The sequence below is a fragment of the Mandrillus leucophaeus genome, unplaced genomic scaffold (assembly GCF_000951045.1).
Source record: "Mandrillus leucophaeus isolate KB7577 unplaced genomic scaffold, Mleu.le_1.0 Scaffold235, whole genome shotgun sequence".
In the NCBI taxonomy this organism is placed as follows: Eukaryota; Metazoa; Chordata; class Mammalia; order Primates; family Cercopithecidae; genus Mandrillus; species Mandrillus leucophaeus.
In genome coordinates, this window is record NW_012102421.1 from 5,009,058 (window position 1) to 5,032,192 (window position 23,135).

At 37.9% G+C, this 23,135-nt stretch overlaps 2 protein-coding genes across 2 annotated transcripts in view; one reads left to right on the forward strand and one right to left on the reverse strand.

Annotated features, from left to right (window-relative positions):
* The window catches only part of SPATA1 (spermatogenesis associated 1), a 47,043-nt gene extending 32,209 nt beyond the window's left edge, over window positions 1–14,834 (reverse strand). The window contains exons 1-3 of the mRNA XM_011982137.1: window positions 14,636–14,834; window positions 4,826–4,997; window positions 399–505 (exon numbers count right to left, since the gene is read on the reverse strand). Of these exons, the coding sequence (XP_011837527.1) occupies window positions 399–505; window positions 4,826–4,861 (143 nt within the window). The 5' untranslated portion in view covers window positions 4,862–4,997; window positions 14,636–14,834. The remainder of the gene's footprint in view (window positions 1–398; window positions 506–4,825; window positions 4,998–14,635) is intronic.
* GNG5 (guanine nucleotide binding protein (G protein), gamma 5) lies at window positions 14,475–22,883 on the forward strand. The gene is made up of 3 exons (XM_011982135.1): window positions 14,475–15,056; window positions 19,133–19,277; window positions 22,661–22,883. Exons 1-2 carry the CDS (start codon window positions 14,805–14,807, stop codon window positions 19,256–19,258), a joined length of 378 nt encoding a protein of 125 aa, XP_011837525.1. The 5' UTR covers window positions 14,475–14,804; the 3' UTR covers window positions 19,259–19,277; window positions 22,661–22,883.
* Window positions 22,884–23,135: the final 252 nt, after the last annotated feature.

Consider the following 23,135-nt stretch of genomic DNA (forward strand, 5'->3'; position numbering starts at 1 on the left):
CAGAGTCTCACTCTGTTGCCCAGACCGGTGTGCAGTGGTGCAATCATGGCTCACTGCAGTCTTGACTTCTGGGCCTCAAAGCAATCCTCCCACTTTAGCCTCCTGAGTAGTTTAGCAGATTTTTAATTTTAGATAACTTCTCTCTTAATTCACTTTGTGTATGACCATAATAATACACAGGTTATATACTGTTTTCTGGGTGGTAGTATTATGGCCAAGTGAGCTATTCTTACAGAACTGATTTAATTGTTACATAGCACTACATATTGATAAATGGATCTATCACATGGACAAAATATTTTTCACTTATACTTTTTAAATTTCCAAAAAGCATTTTTCTCTGAAGAAAGAAAGATTCTTCTTTCAGGCATATTGTTACATGACTACACAACACTTGCCTTAGAAATCCAGCTGAAATGAATTTGTTAACAACTTCTGTTGAAATGGTATTTAGCTTATAGTTCCATGATCCTTCAGGGACATAAAAAACATGAAGTTCCACCAACTGAATAAATTGAGAAGAACACCAGTTAAAATACTTTTAAAGTAAAAAAAAAAAAATCAACTGATGTTCTATAGAATTAAGTTTAATAAATACAACAGAAAAAAATGGAATACATACATCCCTCTGAACAAACAAAAAACAAAATGAACTAAAAATTTGTTCTTAAGTTGGCCACTTGGCATTTGGAGTACATTTTCCCTTGGCAACAATGTTATAGATGTGGCTATGAGATTATCTCAACATCTTTGGCATATGGTGTTTTTTCTGTGGTCTGCAGTAAGAATCCTAGGGCATCAAGACTAGTTTTCTTAACATCAACCTTTACCTCACCTCACTCCCCACCTACTCAGTTCCACTGGGGTGAACTTGTGGAATCTTTATCCTTTGTATATTTTCTCCCTATTACAGTTCTGATGATTGCTAGCCCTCAGCACCTGCAAAAGGTTTAATACTGTGGTTTGGGGAATGTACTTATTCCTCAGAATTCCAGGAAGAACCTATTCCTGACCAAGGAGAAAGGAATGATTGTTCTTACATCAGGCATGTCTGTGTGTCTGTGCTTCTATGTAACTATCCACTTTTCCACTGATGTTTTGTTATGCCCTTGATTAGAATCCTTCTATTTAGAAAAATATTTATATAACCAAAACAGAAACAGAGCGATTGCAAATATAGTCTTATCTCTTAATCAAATGAAGTTTGACACTCCCTGCATATTAAAAGTCAAAGCATTTAAATGAATATTCTTGAATGCAATATTAAATATCTGAGAAACCTTTAAAAGTTTGAATATGGCCTACTGTTAATATTAGTAATTTCATAGGAGATAAAAATGGTTCTTGAGCATAAGCTTTTCTTCAAGTTGTTTTTATAAATCAAGAAAATTACTTCTATGCTTTTGATGATGAAATATTAATTAAAAATTTAAAATGTTTGTATAGATCTGATAGTGAAGTTTTCTGTATGTTGCATTTTGAACACTAGAGCACTTAAAAGATTATTCCCTCGCTATACTATTGAATATTTGCAAAACCTTAAGAAATTTGAAGTAAATATGAACTTATCTTTATATAAACATATTAATATTTTACAGGGGGAAACTCTCTCTTGAACTAAATATTTATATACATGTTTCTTAAAAAATACATTTTAATGTTTTTTTCCAGAACAATAAAGTAGTTGAAAAAATATTAAAAAATTTTAAAGTACATATTAAATCTGACAATATTATTTTAAGGTTAAATATTCTATTTACACTGTCACCCTGATTTATTATAATCTTACTTTCCTGGCTTTAATGGAAGCTGCTCATCAATAATATTTTCATTAAAACCATTAGCTATTTTAAAAATACATTACAAGGTATATATATATATACACACATATATATATGGGGGCATATACTTTTTCTTTTGCCCCAGGTTTCAAAATGATTAGGGATGGCACTGTTGGATTCTGTCTCTTATTTAAAATATTGGTATCTTGTTCATCATGGATTTTTTTGCATTAATTTTACTAAAACAATTTTTTGGTAGCCCCTTAAATTTTTCATCTATGGCAAGTACCTCATTTGCCTCAGACTAGTCCTAGTTTTGTGAGAACTATAGCCAATAAACAATAAATACTGACTTCTAAGAAGTAAAATTTAAAAAAAATTTTTTTAATTAAAAAACAATAAACAAAACACTAATAGATAATATAGATATTATAAAGTGGTAGCTACTAGGGAAAAATAAGTAGGGCGGGGTAAAGAAGAATGGGAAGATATGGAATGGAGAAGTTTTCAGTTTTAAATATTCAGGGTAGGTCTCATGGAAGAGGTGAGATCGGAGTAAAGACCTAAGGGAAAAGAAGGAATTAGCCAAGTGAAGATCTAGAGGGAAAGAGTTTCAGAAAGAGATAAAATAAAGGTATTAAGGTGAGAGCATATCAGTATGATTGAAGCAGAGAAAGTAGGGGAGAGAGTAGTAGAAGATAAGTTCAGAAAAATAAGGAGGTAGAGGGGAAACATATAGCGCCTTCTGAGCCACTTTCACCTATAAAATGGGAAGCTAATGCATGGTTTTAAGAGAAACATTAAGATCTGACATATATGTTTATTTTATAGGAAAGATTTTAAACATACATATAAATAGAGTAATTCTCTCTCTCCGAATAAAATATTCAAAGTAAATCGGACATCGCGACACTATATCCCTAAATTATTTGGTATCCATATTCTAAAAATAAGGACCTCTGTAACATAATCACAGTTTCATTTTCACATCTAAAAAATTAAAATTCCTTAATGTCAATTAATATCCAGTCCATATTTAAATTTTCCCAATTGGCCTCGAAATATTTTCTTAACCTGGAATTCAAACAAGGATCACACAATGCATTTGGTTGTTACGTCTTTTAAAACTTTCATCTTGAAGAGCTCCCAAACCTATTTTTTGCTTTTTATTTTTAACATGGCATTGACTTTTTAAAAGATACTGAGCCAGTTGTCTTACAGAATGTTCTACATTCTGAATATACTTTATTATCTCTAAGGTGTCATTTAACTTGTTTCTCCAACCTCTCTTATCTCCTGTAAACAGTTAACTATCCAGCCTTCAAGTGACACAGGGGCAATAATATTTTATAAGTGGTGTCCTGTATTTTATATTGCATTATATCAGGATATACATAATGCTTTACTTAATTAGTTGAGTGATAGGGATCATAGCTAGAACAGACTATAAGAGGCAAGAAAAGGGAACTTTTTATGAAGCTACTGGAATAATTAGAGTGTGAGACAATGGTGACTCATGTGCTAGCAGTAAAGGTTATTAAAAAGCAGTCAGATTTTGTATGTATTTAAAAGTTAGAGTCAATCAATTGGAAGTGGAATTTAAGAGTCAAGTAGAAGAGTCAGAGTCAATCTACTGGAAGTGGAGTTTGAAAGAAGAGTCAAGTAGAAGACTCAAGTATGCAAGAAGAATCAAGTATGACTCCAAGGCATTTGGCCTCAGATACTGAAAGGATAGATTTGACCTTTCAGTATCTGAAATGGCAAAAGTCATGGGTAGTGCAAGTTTTAGGGAAGGGAAAAAAAATCCAGTTTCAGACATATTAAGATGAGATATCTATTGGCCATCCAAGTGGAGATGTCAGTTAGTCAGTTGAATATAGGCCTATGTGAATCTGGAATTTGGGAAAGAGGACTGAGATAAGGCTATAAATTTGGAAATCCTTGGCATAAAGTTGGTATTTAAATCTATTAGACTAGATGAGATCACCAAGGAATGAGTGTAGGCAGAGAAGAGAACAAAGAGGTGAACCCTGATGTATTCCAAAATTAAGAGGTCAGTAAGAAGACGAAGGCCCAGTAAAGATGACTGAGAATGAACAACCAGGGAGGTAAGAAGAAAACAAACATAAAAGAGCTGAACCCTGATGTATTCACAAATTAAGAGGTCAGGAAGAAGATGAAGATCCAGTAAAGATGACTGAGATTGAACAACCAGGGAGGTAAGAAGAAAACAATCATAATATGTATGCTAGAAGCCTAGTGAAGCCTATGTCAAGGAAGAGAAAGTGATTAATGGTGTCAGCTATTGTGCACATATAGATCAAGAATGTTTAGGATAAGAATTAACCAACAGATTTAGTAATGAAAGGGTGAATTTAATGAGGACAGTTTTGGTGGAATAATTGAGATGAAATCTTGATTGCACTTGGTTTAAGAGAAAATAGAAGGTATTGGGGGTCTGAGATGGTATGACATACTTGTTCAGAAGAGTGAAAGAGTGAATTAATGAGTTGCAGACAGCAAGACTGCCCACCAGAAAAGATTCCATTTGAAATTCATGGTCATGAATTTAAAGTGAGAATGGTACTTATGATGGTATACATTTTTTTTGTCTAGCCATGTTCAGCTGCTCAGGTGTAGGTACAGAACAGGTGGAGAAATGCATTAACCATGTTTGTTGTTTTGCCAAGCAGCACAATGAAGTGACAGAGGGGCAAGGAGTCAAAAGTATGTGCAAAGGAGTGATCATGACTGCTCTATGGAACTTAAGCTAGATATGGAGGGTACCACCTTCAATCATACAATTGAGAAATAGTAAAAAAGGTGATAGAATCAATGCATTGGGGATCCCAATATGGTTGGGGTAGAGGAAGTGAGCTAGCGACACGAGAAGTGTAACCAGGCAATGGGATATATGAAGTTGGCATCATGGTGGAGTCAATATCTAATACTTTATATAATTTATGTTTTTGCTTTTATAAAACTTTTCAAAAACAATGATAAGCAGGTCTTTCTTATATTTTAGTATAAAAAGATTTTCTTACCTCTGATGAGGAAGGTCGACTTGGATTGAGCGACATATTTACTAACGTCTGAATGGGATAATTATCAATTTGAATTTTGTTTCTTTTTTTTATCTTTCTTCATTTAAGTAGTATTAAATAAAAATTGTAATAGTTTTTTGGCTTAAGATAGCATTCCACTCATTTCTGGTCTCTGATTTGTTCAAGAAATAAAAAGGAAAACACAAAAGCATTAAATAAACTAAAAATGAAAACTTAGAAATATATATAATCTTTATTATTCTAACTCAAAAGGACATATTAATAGTAAATAGGACTGTGCAATGAAATGAGTATAAATCTATACAACTAAGTAACGTGACTAATTACACTATAATGGACTTGTGACCAGGACATACTTTACTATTCTAAATAATTCATCTTTTCTTGGTCAAAAATTAAGGTTAAATACATAGCATTTTACATGAAGTAGAAATACACATTTGGAAGTAGAAAGACAGAATTTATGATACTTGGTTAGGATCAATGACAAATTCTAAGCATGCCTAAAGTTTTAATTAGCCTCTGGGCTAGTTAAAATGGCTATAGAATGATGAAAACTGTTTTACTATATACATTTCTTCTTGGGTTTTGATGCCTCAATAATAAAAAACATGAACAATCATTCCAGGTGAAAATGCCAGTCTTTAAATATATCAGGCTTCATTTGTGTATTATTCCCTGTGTTTTTCCTCAGGATTTATGGCAGTTTACAAGAATATGATACAATTAAAAATATATAATGTATATAAGAAAAAATAAAAAATAAGGTAGCTGAATTATTACTCTAAAAGGAATTTTCAAAGCAGGATAATCCTTAAGGATACACTAATCATATCAACACAAGAGCTGAAGCTTTTCTAGATTTCAAAGCATTGCTCTTCCTCGATTTATGTTAAAATAAGGATTTATCTCCAACAAAACTTAAAATTCCTCTGATCTGGTACTGATCGTAGCGCTATAAAACCCTAACAAGTCCCACTAATTGTTTTAATGGTATCAAAATTAAAAGATTATCTCCTGAAATATAGCATCTCCTTAAATTAGTTTTACATATTACTTTCCATATTTCTTAAAATAATTAAAACTTAGAATGTGATTTATCATTTTGACCATGTCAAACGCTATTTTAAGTACACATTAGTACTTTAAGAAAGTATTTATATATCTGTACAAAAACTCTGTATGCCACTGTATTAATATTAGCCTCTATTATGAACCTAAGTGAAAGATGACTCAGATACATATATGGTCACTTCATTATTAGATAATAATTAGTTAATAATCTATAATAATTATAGCATAAGGACATTCATTGATTCATTGGTATGCAAGTTAGTAGGCTAAAAGTTTTAATTTGTTACATATTAAAATTTGATATTTTAATTCAGAACAATTTTTTTTTTCTTTTTTTTTGAGACAGAGTCTCCCTGTGTCACCCAGGCTGGAGTGCAGTGGCGCACTTTTGGCTCACTGCAGCCTCTGCCTCCCAGGTTCAAGTGATTCTCCTGCCTTAGCCTCCCAAGTAGCTGAGATGACAGTCGTGTGCCACCACACCCAGCTAATTTTTGTATTTTTAATAGAGACAGGTTTTCACCATGTTGGCCAGGCAGGTCTCGAACTCCTGACCTCAAGTGATCTGCCCGTCTCGGCCTCCGGAAGTGCTGGGATTATGGGCATGAGCCACCAATGTGCCCATCCCAGAACAAATTTTTAATTAAACAAACTCAAGATAGATCAGTCAAGACCTGCTTTATTGTTGTCCTGAGGTAAACCTATACAGGACCCCACTATACAGGTTGAGTATCTGTAATTTTAAAATCTGAAATCTGGAATGCTCAAAAATCTGAAACTTTTTGAATGCTGACATGATGCTCCAAAGAAATGCTCATTGGAGCATTTTGGATTTTGGATTAGGATTGTTTAACCGATATAATGCAAATACCCCAAAATTTGAAAAAATCTGAAATCTGAAACATTTCTGACACCAAACGTTTTGGATAAGGGATACTCAACCTATAGTATCCCTTCTAAAGTAATGGCAAAGAAGCCATGTTTGGGATTTTAAGAACTCCCTTTATCATTTCTGATGCGACCAATGCTGGAGACCAAATCCTGGGCTGACCAGAAACAAACAAAATGTTCTGATGTAAAAAGATGAGCCCTTGGGAATTAGACATGGGAAAAGAGCTCAAGATTCAAGCATTAGTAGACATTACTAACAAGAATATAGAAAAGAGAGCCCGGTGCCATGGCTCATGCCTATAATCCCAGCACTTTGGGAGGCCGAGAGGGGCGGATTGCCTGAGGTCAGGAGTTTGAGACCAGTCTGGCCAACATGGTGAAACCCTGTCTCTACTAAAAATACAAAAAAAAAAAAAAAAATTAGCTGGGTGTGGTGGCATGCGCCTGTAATCCCACCTACTCCAGAGGCTGAGGCAGGGGAATTGCTTGAACCAGGGGAGGTTGCAGTGAGCCAAGATCGTGCTATTGCACTCTAACCTGGGGGACAGAGTGACTCCATCTCAAAAAAAAAAAAAGAATACAGAAAAGTCATGAGGCAGTATCATAGCATCATAGCCATGAGGCAAGCCTATGTTATGGGAAAGCTATACTTATCTATAAAGAGATAAAAAAAGATAAAGCATAGAAAAAATGACTAAGTTAACTGGTAGTGAGAAGCAAACTGAGGAAGTAACATAGCTGATTCATGTTTATAACTAAGCACTAGAGAGGAATCAAGAAGTCTTGGGGCTGAAGTATCTAGCCTTGGATCTACTTCCAGTTTGGCTTATTAGCGTGACAGTTTCTGTTTTGGGATTTACAAGGGATATGTGCCTCCACTGCTGCTCTACATTGATCTTTACCATAATCTCCTCATTGCTTGTGCTAACTTGAGTAAGCCTTTGCTATTGAAACTACGAGAGGCTAATTAAAACTTTAGGCATGCTTGACTGGCGTGGTGGCTCACGCCTGTAATCCCAGTGCTTTGGGAGGCCGAGGCAGGCAGATCACCTGTGGTCGGGAGTTCGAGACCAGCCTGACCAACATGGAGAAACCCCATCTCTACTAAAAATACAAAATTAGCTGAGCATGGTGGCGCATGTCTGTAATCTCAGCTACTCCAGAGACTGAGGCAGGAGAATCGCTTGAACCCGGGAGACAGAGGTTGCGTGAGCTGAGATTGCACCATTGCACTCTAGCCTGGGCAACAAGAGCGAAACTCTGTAACAAAAAAACAAAACAAAAAAAACTTTAGGCATGCTTAGAATTTGTAGTTGATCCTAACCAAATCATATACTAAATCCTAACATATAATATGTGGGATTTTCAGATTTTTTACCTGTTACTAATTAGCTAATGAACAAAACGATGCCAACAATTCAAATGAAAGGAGACTGATATCTCAATAACCAAAAATAAAGTGACTGTCTAATCTTTCATTTACTGCATAATTTTGCTTTACAACTCTACTGCCAGGAATGGAAAATCAATTTTATCTTGCACGCTAATTCCCATCAACTGGTACTGACTATCTAGAAGTGAATTACTAAGTAGGATCCCAAGGCTACATCTCAGTAGGAAATAGTACAGAATCGAATTACCACAGTCAACTATGGGTTTGAGAAGGAGTAACTCTTGGTGGATGTATAACCTATCTGCCATCTCTGATCTAGTCCCTCCTTTCAAAATATCTACCCATCATGTTTTCTCTGCACTTTTCCAAAATGATTTTCAGTGTCAGTAGCAGAGCTGAATATCAAGCTTAAGAACCTCTGATACTTATTCAGTTTCTGGAAATAAGGATTCTAGTAATTTTTATTTCCTGTTTGATTTGATAATACAGCATACAAAGATTGCTCGATGTACTTTAGAAAATCCTAAATGCTGACATGGGATATGTTTAAATATATCAATAAAGTAGAATCTCACACAAGGTAATCAGATTGACTGGGAGCCAGAAAAGCAGATTTCTGGTCCCTTATAACCTATAAAACCATTCACTGGTCCAAGTGTCAGTTGCTTAGTGGTAAGTGACTTGAACTCTTCAAAATCCTTTGCAGCTCTAAAATGTTTTGATTACTTGATTGCTCAGGGAATGCAACAAGTGAAAGGGAAACTTACATTCTGGAATAAAAAAATCAGAATACAGTTAACTTTATGACAGATGATGGGAGTATTTTTTCACATAATTCCTGATTCTTAAATCACCAAGGCATGAAGTCTATCTGATCAGGATAGATTCAGGTTATGTGTATGTCCTGGGAGTTCTGCTTTATTTGGTTCCTGGTTAAGCTGTAAATAAAATTCTAATCAATTTAAAGGGTAACCTGTCTTAGGTAAATAGATTAAAATGCCTGAAATGAGGCCAGGTGCAGTCGCTCACGCCTATAATCCCAGCACTTTGGGAGGCTGACGCGGGTGGATCGCCTGAGGTCAGGAGTTTGAGACCAGCCTGACCCACATGGTGAACTCCGTCTCTGGTAAAAACACAAAATTAGTCGGGCATAGTGGCGCATGCCTGTAATCCCAGCTACTGGGGAGGCTGAGGCAGGAAAATTGCTTGAACCCAGGAGGCAGAGGTTGCGGTGAGCTGAGATCACGCCATTGCACTCTAGCCTGGGTAACAACAGCAAAACTCCATCTCAAAAAAAAGAAAAAAAGAAAAAAAGCCTGAAATGCCTGAGGGCACTCCAGAATCCACAAGCATTTATAGTAGTTAGACTTGTGGAACCAATTGAGGAATGAGGTTTGTTTTCTAGACAGGTCCTAATGTAGACAAAATGGCATACTTGTCTTGATTTGAAACCTTCTCAGGATATATAAGGACATTTTAGAGTGGGGGAGGGTCTCCCAGAGAGTAACAGAATGATATAGGGTTAGAATCTATGTTGGAAAAGGAATTATAGAGTTAGGTTTCTTTTACTTTGTAATTTTTGTGGGCATGTAGGTGTATATATTTATGGATACATGAAATATTTTGATACAGGCATACAATGTGTGAAAATCACATCAGGGTAAATAGGGTATCCATGATTTCAAGCATTTATCCTTTCTTTGTGTTACAAAAAATCAAATTATACTCTTATTTTAAAATGTTTAATTATTGTTGACTATAATCACCCTTTTGTGCTATCAAATACTAGATTTTATTCACTTTATCTAACTTAATATTTCTGTCCCCATTAATCATCACCAGTTCCCACCCTACTACTCTTCCCAGCCTCTGGTAACCATCATTCTACTACCTCCATGAGTTCAATTGTTTTATTTTTAACTGCCAAATAAGTGAGAACATGTGAAGTTTGTGTTTCTGCACCTGGTTTTTTCACTTAACATAATGACCTCCAGTTCTATCCATGTGGTTGCAAATGAGATAATCTCATTCTTTTTTATGGCAGAATGGTACTCCATTGTTTATTTGTACCACATTTTGTTTACTCATTCATCTGCTGATAGACACTTAGGCTGCTTTTAAATCTTGGCTATTGTGAATAGTGCTGCAGTAAACAAGGGAGTGCAGATACTTCGATACACTGGTTTCTTTTCTTTTGGGTCTATAGCTAGCGGTGGGATTCCTGGGACATACTGAAGCTCTATTTTTAGTTTTTTTGAGAAACCTCCAAGTTGGTCTCCATAGTGGTGGTACTAATTTACATTCTCACCAACAGTGTACAAGGGTTCCCTTTTCTCCACATCCTCACCAGCATTTGTTATTGTCTATCTTTTGCTTAAAAGCCACTTTGAGGAGAGATGATATCTCATCGTAGTTTTGATTTGCATTTCTCCTGATGATCAGTGATGTTGGAACACCTTTTCATATACCTGTTTGCCATTTTTAAGTCTTCTTTTGAAAAGTGTTTATTCAGCATTTTTGCCCATTTTTAAAGCGGATTATTAGATTTTTTTTCCTATATAGTTGAGCTCCTTATATATTCTGGTTATAAATCCTTTATCAGATGAATAGTTTGCAAATATTTCTTCCCATTCTGTGACTTATCTCTTCACTTTGCTGATTGTTTCCTTTGTAGTGCAGAAGGTTTTCATTTTTATTTTTTAGAGACAGGGCTTCTCTGTTGCCCATGCTGGAATGCAGCGGCATGATCACAGCTCACTGCAGCCTTGACCTCTGTGGGTCACCAAGTAGCTGGGATCACAGGTACATGCCACCATGCCCAGCTACTTTTTGTATTTTTGTAAAGATGGGGTTTTGGCTTTGACATGTTGCCCAGGCTGTTATCAAACTCCTGGGTTCAAGCAATCCACCTGTTTCAGCCTCTCAAAGTGCTGGGATTACAAGCGTAAGCCACCATGCCTGGTCCTGTGCAGGTTTTTAACTTGATGTAATCCCATTTGTTCATTTTTGCTTTGGTTGCCTGTGCTTGTAGGGCATTATTCAAAAAATCTTTACCCAATCCAATGTACTGGAAAGTTTCTCCAATGTTTTCTTTTCCCTTTTTGAGAGCTGGAGTTTCACTCTGTCACCCAGGCTGGAGTGCAATGGCATGATCTCAGTTTACTGCAATCTCTGCCTACCGGATTCAAGTGATTCTCTTGCCTCAGCTTCCCAAGTAGATGCGACTACAGGTGTGCACCACTATGCCCAGCTAATTTTTGTATTCTTAGTAGAGACAAGGTTTCACTACATGTTGGTCAGGCTGGCCTGAAACTCCTGACCTCAGGTGATCCACCCGCCTCGGCACTTTGTAATCCCAAAGTGCTGGGATTACAGGTGTGAGCCACCATGCCCCACTCCCAGTGTTTTCTTATAGTAGTTTCATAGTTTGAGGTCTTAGATTTAAGTCTTTAACCCATTTTGATTTGATTTTGGTATATGAGGAGAGAGATCCAGTTTCATTCTTCTAATATGGATATTCAGTTTTCCCAGCACCATTTATTGAAGGGACTGTCCTTTCTCCAATGTATGTTCTTGGCACCTTTGTAAAAAACGAGTTCACTGCAGGTGAATGAATTTGTTTCTGGGTTCTCTAGTCTGTTCTACTGGTCTGTGTGTCTGTTTTTATGCCAGTTACCATGCTGTTTTGGTTACTATAGCTCTGTTGCATAATTTGAGGTCAGGTAACATGATTCCTCCATTTTTATTTTTTGCTCAGGGTAACTTTGGTGACTCTGGGTCTTTTATGGTTCTGTGTAAGTTTTAGGATTTTTAAAAATACTTCTGCGAAGAATGTCATGGGTATTTTGATAGAGATTGCATTGAATCTGCAGATTGCTTTGGGTATTAGAGACATTTTAACTATACTGAATCTTCGAATACATGAACATGGAGTATTTATGGTTTTCATTGTAGAGATCTTTAACTTCCTTGGTTAATTCCTAAGTATTTTATTTGCAGCTACTGTATATATTTTCTTCTCCAAACTTCAATTTCCTTAGCCATTATAAAAACAGCCATTCTTTGAGAAAGAAGTCAGAATTGTGAAATCCCCCTTTGAAGAGATTCAGTTTTTAGTTAAACTACAAAGTAAGGCATGTGAATCTTATTTATTCAAATTCTGAATTTAGACCTAGTGAACTAAAGAACTTAGGGTATTAATTGAATAAGGTGAAGATCTCAGATAAATTTAAATTGACAGTGCTCTGCTGACAAAACATAAAGTGACAGATTACTTGGTTGTCTTTTCTTGCCATTTATTGCTACAAGAATCCTCTTGGTGACAAATTGTTTTTACAACAGGCCAGTCTTCAACCAACTGAAGGGTGAGCATCTATGTCTGTACAGTTGGAAACATGTTTGAAATGTTTTAGATCATTGTGGAAGGTCAAAGGACATTTCCTAAACAAAAATTTAAGAGATACAGATAGTTCATAAACTATATTTACTGGTAATCACTTCAGATGCAACGGAACTTAAAGTTATCTCAATGGTTTCTTTTTTTCTTTTCTTTTTTTTTGAGATGGAGTCTTACCCTGTCCCCAGGCTGGAGTGCAGTGGTGCCATCTCGGCTCACTGCAACCTCTGCCTCCCAGGTTCAAGTGATTCTCCTGCATCAAGCCTCCTGGGTAGCTGGGACTACAGGTGTGTGTCACCACGCCCGGCTAATTTTAGTATTTTTTAGTAGAGAAGAAGTTTCACCACGTTGGCCAGGATGGTCTCAATCTCCACCTCGTGATCCGCCTGCCTGGGCCTGCTAAAGTGCTGGGATTACAGGCGTGAGCCACCGCACCCGGCCTCAATGGTTTTTTTTTTTCTTTTGTATCCTAAATAGAATCTTTAAACACACGCTACAAACAATAATATCTAGTGTTTGAGACAGCAGTCCAGTCTGCAGTTTCCCAATGCAGCAGTTAATAAAAAAGCAATAATTTTTTTTTTTTTCTGAAACTGTTTCGGCCTAAAACACTGTTTATTCCTCAACAGTCTCCCTCACAGAAGTAATTATTGGACCATATATTCCCTAAAATCTCTTCCAGCATTAACATTCCGCGGTTCTAAGAGTTCAGTGATATATTTTACAACTACTGTAAAACAGATCATTCTTTAATAAAGATACTTGTGTTTAATCTTACAAACCTGTAAAGTGTGAATGACGTTTTAGCATTACACAGTCAACAAAGCACCAAAGGTAAAATAATTATAATCCCTTTTGGGAAAAGACAATATTTATTGAGATAGCTTTCATATTCTTTTTATATATAATGTCATTTCATTCTGAAAAACAACTCTACGAAGCTTTATAATTTATTTTGAAATAAGGAAATAAAGCCTCAGTAATTTAAGTAGCTTGCCCAAGAATACCATAAGTAGCACAGCCAGAATTCAAACCCTGGTTTTAACCCCAATCATTAATTACATCCGTACGAATTAAGAAAGATGCTAAACTTACGATGTACATTTTTGCGAACTGATATAAACTGTTGAGCAAGTAATTTAGATTTTGTTGACCAGAGCAATTACACATGCTTCTCTAATAAAAAATTTGAAATCCATTAATGATGAAATTATTCACATTAATGGAAAACATCAGCGCATTCGGAGACTGACTACCCCAAAAGAAATAGGAAACATCTGCCCTTAGTGCTGTGACATCACACACACATTTCCATGGATGAAAGAAAGACGTACTGACTGGCTGGCTGAGCCTATTTTGTTTGGTTAGATTCTACCCTCTCTCCTAAAAACTCCTTTGGGACTCAATTTCAAGCAAGAGGTAATAAATTACAACGGAAATACTAAAAAACAAACTTTCCGGAAACAACAAAACAAGTTTTATTTTAAAAAGTACAGTAAGTGTTAATTCTCCAGAGTAAATGGGTAACAGAGTAGAGAGGTGTAATCTTCAGCCAGCACCTTGGCTTCTTCACAATCTCCTTCAGAAAAACCGATTCAAGAGCTAAGAAGCCAGTCAAGTCAAACCTCGAGAAGGTCCTTTCTCCAGCGAATCAGCGCCCCTGTTCCCCGCCCGCCCGGCTCCGCTGGGTAGGCGACAGCGACCTCCGCGCCTTCCCTCCGCCTCGTGTCAGCCGGACTGGGGGTTGGGGGTGGAACTGAGAATGCCTGTTGGCCAAACTAGGATCACAGAGAGACACGCCTGTACGGGGCGGGGGTGTGCGGGTGACTCACGCCGGGTGCACAGTAGCTCCTACGCTTCGGCGGGCATCTCCCCTCACTTCCCTCAACCCCTCCCACAAACTCTGGGAGGAAAACTGAGACCTCCTGGTCACCCGCCGCCGGACCTTTTAGAAACTCCCACAGCTCTGACTTCCCTCACTGGCCCTCTTCAGACCCCCTCTTAGGTCTTAGCGGCTAACGATGAGCTGTCTCCTTACCTCTCCCTAATCGGTCCCTCTGCAGAGGAAAGGGGAACTTAAGAGTCCAGTCGCGCTCCCCTCCCCAGCAGACGCGCCCACCGACTGCTCCGCCCCTTCTCCTCCCCCTCCTCCAGGCTCGCGCTCCTGGCCTGGTGAGGAGCCGGAACAGAGGGTGGGAAAGGCGCGCATGCGCATCGAGGGTGGAGCCGCTGAGCACAAAACCGGAAACTTAGAGACAAAGTTCGGAGCCCCGCCCCCGCCGCGCGCTGCTTGGTTGTCTGGCCCCTCCGACCCACGGCCTACGACCCACGGCCTACGACCCACCGACCCACGAATCGGCCCGGCCGTCGTGTGCACCATGTCTGGCTCCTCCAGCGTTGCCGCTATGAAGAAAGTGGTTCAACAGCTCCGGCTGGAGGCTGGGCTCAACCGCGTCAAAGTGAGCGAGGGCGGGCGGCCGAGGCGGGAGGAAGGCGGCGGCGGCGGCGGCGGCGGCAGCAGTAGCAGTGGGGGGTGGGATCCGGCAGCCCAGCTGGCGGGGGCGGGCGGGACACGCGCCGGCCCTCGCTTCCCCTGGGGAAGACGCGCGCTCGGCAGCGGCGATCGGGGAGCGGCCAGCTTTAGAGAAGGCGCCGCGTGGGTCTAGGCTGTGTTTTGGGGGGACGATTAGTTCGCCCTTCCGCCCCAGGACTTTCCGAGGAGGGCTTGCCCCTGGGCTGAACCGTGGCCCACATTCCGGTCCTCCTCCCTCTCTACCTCCCTTGGCCGCCTTCTCGGCTGGTCTCGCCAACAGCTGCGCCTCCGCGCGCCGTCCGCACCCTTCCTTTCCCACTTCGCCAGCCTCCTGTTTCTCATCGGACAGGGTATTTTCCGACTTTTGATTCAGAGCAGACTTTTCTCCCCCCATTTTATCTTTCCCAAACCTACTTCCTTTAGTATTAAATTCTTACCTTCAACTTCTCTTGTCCATTGAACGCATACTTTTAAGCGAATTATTGCATAACTTAAACTATGGATTAAAGAAGCATTTTTCGACACGATCCTGGAGTGTGAAGTTCCGGTTAGTGCCCCGTACAACCTCGAACAAAGCGTGCATTTCATACCTATGGCACAGTTTGCTCGTATTTGACCTTGGGGGTATCGACTGGTCCGCATGCCCGAGAAAATGATTATTATGGGTAATTATTGGTCTTATTTTGGAATCTGGTTAGTATTGGCCTTGTCTTGGGGTACTTTGGGAGAAAAAGCGTTTTGTCTGTGTTGATAGAACAACTTGACATTCAAGTGCTATTCTAAGTATTTCCTGATTTTTACAGTCCTGAATGGATTGGCTTCTTTCTGGTACAATAGGTCAGGCTACATGTGAAACACTTCTGCAGTTAAAAAAAGAAACAAGAATGTAAATCATGTGCCCTGTTAAAAGCAGCCAGTTCCTAAGATGATTTGATTTTATACTCACCAGGCTAGTCTTTATTACTTCCTGAAATGTTTTGTGGAGTGAGAGAGGTAGGGTCTCTAAGCTTTCTTAACTGAAAATGTCAGAGACCTAGGTTACTCAGTCGTGGTCACCTCAAAAGGGAAGGGAAATTCTCATTCGTCTTGTTGTAGGATTCCCCTGAGAGAGGGTCTCCCATTTAGCTTTGTTAACTAGAAATGTGAGGGACCTAGCTTACTCAGTTGTGGTCAACTCAGAAGGGAAGAGAAATTCTCATTTGTCTTGGTGTGGGATCCCCCTCACTTAGAGTCCTTGAAGTGCTGTAGACCTCACTGAAGTTTGGAATCTATTTCTCTACTCTCCCAATTCTTACCTCATCACAGTGGTTTCTAGTGAGTCTTGGCTGGATTTGGCTCTGAAATTCGAAATCATTTATTAACCATTATATATCATTCAGGTATGCCTTTATCACAGATAGGATGGACCAAGAAAGAAAAAATGGGGCGGGATAGTGAAAGCAATAAATTGTACATACTTAGTCTCCAAAGAAAATGACATGAGGTCTTCAGACTAAAATACTCCAAGAACTTTACTTTGGAAACCCTAGCTGCTGCTCCCCTAATCCCCCAAAACCGATCCTACCTAAATCTTCAGTAGCCTTCTGGTTCTGGTCGGGATCATTAAAGGCACCAGAAATGATTTGGTTTTGGAGTTACTGCCTGATGTTAAGGCTGTAGCAAGAAGGGGAGCATCCCCTTTGGGACTTTTTAATGAGCTTTTCTTTAGACATGTTGCTAAATGTGGTTTAACATTGTGTATCTGTTTTATCAATGACTGGGCTACGTGATTTTTTGTGAGATTTTTAAACTAGTACAATCTTTTAACCTTTATGTTTGAGTACAGTTGATAGAACTTATAAATGCTTGACAAACTGTCATAGGTAGGTCAGGACATTTTTGAGAGTGAAAAGGGGCACTAATAATTAGGCCAGGATTACAGGGTTTCAACCTCCTGGATGGTGATTGTTACAGTGCCTTGGGGGCTAGCAGCTTGTTCCAGTTTTAGAGTCTTTGTCTCAGCTTTCCTCACTGTTTGGAATGCTGTTTCTCACTGATGGTTATTTGGTTGGATCTCTTGTCATTGAGATCTCAGCTTCAATATCACCTCAGACACCTTCCCTTAGGTGGGCACCCAGTCACCATCTAACCGATTACTCATTTTACTACAGAGCACCTTGTCTGTCATTTTCTCTTAACTGTCAGCTCCTTGACAACAGGGCTCTCTCTGGCTGTTATGTATTCTCAGTGCCTGTAAGTATATGCAGCACATAGTGGTGCTTGGAACTTGTAAAAGGGAGTTACATTGGACCCCACCTACACTTTAAATAGAAAATTAACAGGTACTCTTTATGCTTCCTGCTGGTTAATAGGAATGAAAACACTAAACATTGTTACAATGTTTGGTGAAAAAGGACACCACTGTTCCCCTACTTTAGCTACACTTCTTTTGGAAGGGAGGGGATGAGGGGGTTTAGTCATTTGTAAAAATACTTCTTTTACATAGGAGCTATTAAACCTATGGAACTCATTACCCTGGACTGTTGTATAAGCCAGACACACAAATAGATTCGATAAGCGTTTAGATTCATCTTAGGATGATGAATTATTTTATCAGGTTGGAGGTACAACTGTAATCTGCAGGGGTTCTTGGTATAGAGAGCATTTGTGATGCTATTAATTCCCTAAGGTCACATATCCAGCTGGATAGACTAGACACCTGCTCCCAGCCTCCTTGCGGTAAAGACTGAGAATAAAATAAATGAGTATTTCTCCCACTTCTTAAATCTCAGTTCAAGACTTCAGATATTAGATGCATTTTGGGCATGTTTTATTCATGTTCCACGTATGAACGGTTCAGTTCATTGTTTTGGTATTTGTGTACCATCAACTATTTTAATGTTATTAAACTAGACAGTGACAGATTTCTGCCCAGTGTCATGTGACTGAAAGGCTGATAGCAAACATCAATTTAACAGTTTTTCTGAGCAGCCTCCCTTTAAGAAACTATTGACTTAAATATGATTTAAGTGTTAATATACATATACAGAGCCACCCAAACAGGACTTAAGGAACTTCTATGGCTTTATGGTTATTTTGTTTATATCCTACATCACCTTAGCAGAATATATAGAAATAGTAGATGTCTAAGTGAAAGAATGCATGCCTCTTTTAATTTGTTTTAGTTTAAATGCAACAGTATAAGGGTCTGATAAATTTGAGGATCAGTATACTGAATGCATTCTTATAGTGCTTGCGTTTCTAAATTATGTGCTATCCCACATTATGTTCATTCACAGTAGCATTTTTCCAGTAATACTGCTTTCAAGACAAAATAATAGTTTGCTAGAATGTTATTGCTTTTTGTTTAACCTTTAATTTTTTTTTAAGAAACAAGATGTTAAGTTCCCTCAGGTTTGCACTTGAACAGCCTATTATTAATAAGATGTGCTGTGCTTTGCAAAAATAAACATAATTCTACTGTTTGTACTCAGTCATCTGATGCTTCTAGTAACCAAACAAAAGAAAACATACAAGCATTGGTTTTAAGTATTAAGAGCTCACTAGGCTGGGTGCGGTGGCTCACGCCTGTAATCTCGCACTTTGGGAGGCCAATGTGGGCAGATCACAAGGTCAAGAGATCGAGACCATCCTGGCCAACATGGTGAAACCCCATCTCTACTACAAATACAAAAATTAGCTGGATGTGGTGGCAGGTGCCTGTAGTCCCAGCTACTCAGGAGGCTGAGGCAGGAGAATCGCTTGAATCCAGGAGGGGGAGGTTGCAGTGAGCCAAGATCGCACCACTGCACTCCAGCCTGGCCACAGAGTGAGACTCCGTCTCAAAAAAAAAAAAAAAAGAGCTCACTATATGACTTAAGTCTTCAATTATTATATAGTATCTTCTATTGAAGCAAGAGAAGTACTGTTTTATTGGAAGTACAGTATTTCCAAAGATTGAGAAAACCGTCATTAAAATGTTCTCACCATCTGGCGCTTCCCTCCCCTCTTTGTTATGTATAGGTTTCCCAGGCAGCTGCAGACTTGAAACAATTCTGTCTGCAGAATGCTCAACATGACCCTCTGCTGACTGGAGTATCTTCAAGTACAAATCCCTTCAGGCCCCAGAAAGTCTGTTCCTTTTTGTAGTAAAATGAATCTTTCAAAGGTAAGTTTCCTTAAATGAAAACCAAAAACCCACATTGTAGGAATCACTAGTCTTCTCTTTCTTTGCAGCACTTAAAAGATATCCCATGCCCTTTCCTTTGGCCCTCCATTTCCAGTATTTTTCTGTTTTGCAAGGAAAGTAAGGATTCATGAAACTTGCTGACTTAGTAGTCATGAAGGCTAATCGTTTCTATTTTACTATAAGAAGGTTAAATAGAGGATTTAATAACCATAAAGAGGGTATAGGAGAGTTACTACAAAATCCCACTGCTGTAACAAGCCATCTGTCACTTTTTAGAGCATTGGCCTAATGGCATATGCATCTTGGGAGTCCCCAAGTACTAGTTTTCTTTTTGTGTACCTAGCAAATATTTATAGACAGTTTTTAAAAAAACTGCATTGTTTATGGGGATAACATGTAAAGTACTACCAACTGATTTGGATTAACTCTGATGTTATTGCTCTAACTAAACCCAGCTGTAGAGCAGTATAGCAAAGATTGGGAATTGGAAATGCAAGAGAAAATCAGATGTAATTGAGTAAGCCAGTGTGGTAAAGGCGTTTGGACTGAGGTAGAACAGGCTTTATGTTTTGTTCTCATTTGTTGGATTAAAGATGAAACATGAAGGAAATGCAGTATATGAGTTCTTGGTGACAGACAGACAGTGGACTGAATTTCAGAGAATTAAAAACTAAAGACCCTGCTGGCTTTATTAAAGCATGCTTCAGTACATTAATTTGTGCCTTCCAGATCAAATGCCATGTGTACAAATGTATGTTAGTCTAAGAGATGTGACAAAAAAGGTTTTGGATCATTTAAAATGTAACTGAAGGGTGCTGCATTTTATAAATTCTTAGTACTTTAGTTAGGGAATGTACTCAATATTGACCTATGAGAGGCAAACTAATAGTACTTTGTAAAAAAAGGTTTTGTATATTGCACACACCCCTTACTAACATTCTGACTCTCTAAAGTCCAGGAAGCTGCTTCCTAAAATACCTTGTTACATAGTTGTGCCCTCCTTAATTAAGCTTTGTAGACCTGGTAGTGTCCAGGAAGTCTGTATAAGTACATGTTTCCAGTAAATACAGTGATTGGTTAAGATGTTTTAAGTTTTTTGAAATACCGGGGGAAAAAAAGCCCTTTGAAAACAGGTATCATGTGCACAAAAATGCACATGAAGAAGTAATTCACTTTCATGTTTAACTGTTTATTATAATATTCTTTGTTTCTTGTACTATTCATTTAATTCTTCATGGTAGTTTTTGGAAGTTTCATATTTTTATGGTTTATTAATGATTTTTTTTAACCTCAGTTCTTGTATTCACTTTACAGAGTGGTTTATTTTCATTTGAATAAAATACTGGGCAGCTGTTAATAGTTTTATTAGTTTGTTCATAGGAATCGACAGATAAGTGTTTAAATGAATGGCTCAAGTTTAAAAATATGGCTGGGGTAAGAACCCAGAAGGTAAAATAATGTCTATTAATCCCAGCAGTATAAGAAAACAGCTTGGTGGATATTAAGATTTGAAGCAATTTGGGCTAGGAGAATAATAATTGGGCAACAAAGCATTGCTTCTCAAGCTTGAATATATGCAAATCAATTTGTTAAAATGCAAATTCGAATTCAGAAGGTCTGAACTGAGTCCCTACAACTTGCATTTCTTACAACTGCCCACTTACACTGATGCTGATAGTACTAGACCTACACTGAGTGGCATGAATGTAAAGAATCTACATTGGAGTTATGTGTATAAATATAGTTTTATCACTGGAGTGCAATGGGGCAGTCTCAGCTCACTGCAACCTCTGCCTCCCGGGTTCAAGTGCTCCTGCCTCAGCTTCCTGAGTAACTAGGATTACAGGTGCACACCACCACACCCAGCTGATTTTTGTATTTTTAGTAGAGACAGGTTTCTCCATGTTGGTCAGGCTGGTCTCAAACTCCTGACCTCAGGTGATCCGCCCGCCTCAGCCTCCCAAAATGCTGGGATTACAGGTGTGAGCCACCGTGCCCAGCCCTGTATTTCCTTTTAAGAGGAATTTTTTTTTTTTGAGATTCCAGCTTTTAAAATTTTTCCTTCTTTACACACAACAAAATAGAAGAAATAATACAGGATTAAAAACTTAATCAGTAGAACATGTATGCACAAAAAATGCAGATAAGACGACAGGCTTATTGACAGTGAGGAAACACATGTAAAATTAAGGTAGTTTTTGTATGAAACATTTTATGGGTGCCATGAAAATGTTTTAATTAAAAAAATTTAAGGATCAGTATTTGCTGTTTTTCATTCTGCCTTTTTTAAATGGTGAATTTCTTATTTCATTAAATATTCTTTGTAAACAAGATCTTTAATGGTTGTACTGTGATTGAATTATACTTCATTGAATATTTAAGTTTCCAAAATTTGAGGTTACAGTGAGGTGAAGATTTTGGTGAACAACTATATATATACTTAGTACCTCTATTAAATTTCTAGAAGTAAAATTAGTCAAGGAGTGAACATTTAACATTTTTACAATGTTGTACTTGATATCCCCTGCCAATATAATACTTTGGCCTTCCACTAGAAACATGAGAATGCATGAGAATGCTTTTTCCTTGAGCCCTAAGTCTTGTTTGTTACTATTTTAGGTGGGATTAAACATTTTTCATAGCATTCTGTTTATGCCTCTTCAACATTTGTGTTACAAAATGTCTCAGATTAACACTTTTGTACCTTTCCATATCAATAATCCTAAAGTTAGTATGCTCGTTTTAATTTTTTAGTGCACTTTTTAAAATTTAATATTCTTTCATTTTTAAAATTTTTTAGTTGATACTCTTTTAACTGAAATATTTTATGGTTAGGAAACATAAGGCATAACTTATAGCTTTGTATTCCATCATATGTAGAAACCTTCGTTTATCCATGCTCTTATGGAGTTATACTTAGGTGTTTCAGTTCTTTGTGGTTAAAATACTAATACAGTCAATATCCTTGTACATGTTTCTCTATGTCTGGGTTTATCTAGGTACTAGAAGTGTGGTTGCATCTTCTACTTCACTAGACTCTGCCAAACTGCCCTGCTAAATACTTTTGCTCATTTTTCTAAGGATGTTTGGATTTTTCTTGATTTAAGAGAGCTTTATTAACCTTTTTTTATTATATACAGAATGTATTTTGGCAGTAATCTTAGCAAGTTAATCTGTAAGTCTGTTTATAAAACAGGAATGACTTATACATCAGAGTGGTTGTGAAAATTAAGGGAAAGATTTTACTGATTACTGCACCATAGGCATTTCCCATCCTGTTTCTCTTAGGTTATTCATGAAAAAAATTAAAAACTATATTCTTTGATACTTTACCCTAACTCACCTTTTTTTTTCTATCTTAGGTTTCCCAAACCACTCCTTATGATCCAGTGAATATTCAAGAGAGCTACATTTGAAGCCTGTACAAAAGCTTATCCCTGTAACACATGTGCCATAATATACAAACTTCTACTTTTGTCAGTCCTTAACATCTACCTCTCTGAATTTTCATGAATTTCTGTTTCACAAGGGTAATTGTTTTATATACACTGGCGGCAGCATACAATAAAACTTAGTATGAAAGTTCTATTTTGCATTATTATGGGTATTAAATACATAGTATATTAATCTGTTCTGAACACCTGAAGGGGTTAAGTTTTTACAGTTTGTTCCACCTGCTCTTCTTACATGACTTTATGCCATACATCTGGCAAGACTGCTAGGGAATTAAAGGTAAACCGCACACCTTTATTCTTGTAAGGTCAGGAGGAGGCTGTTAAGTTCTACAGGTTTCCATGCATGAGTTACTTATAGGGTTAACTTTGTTTCAGTGCCTGA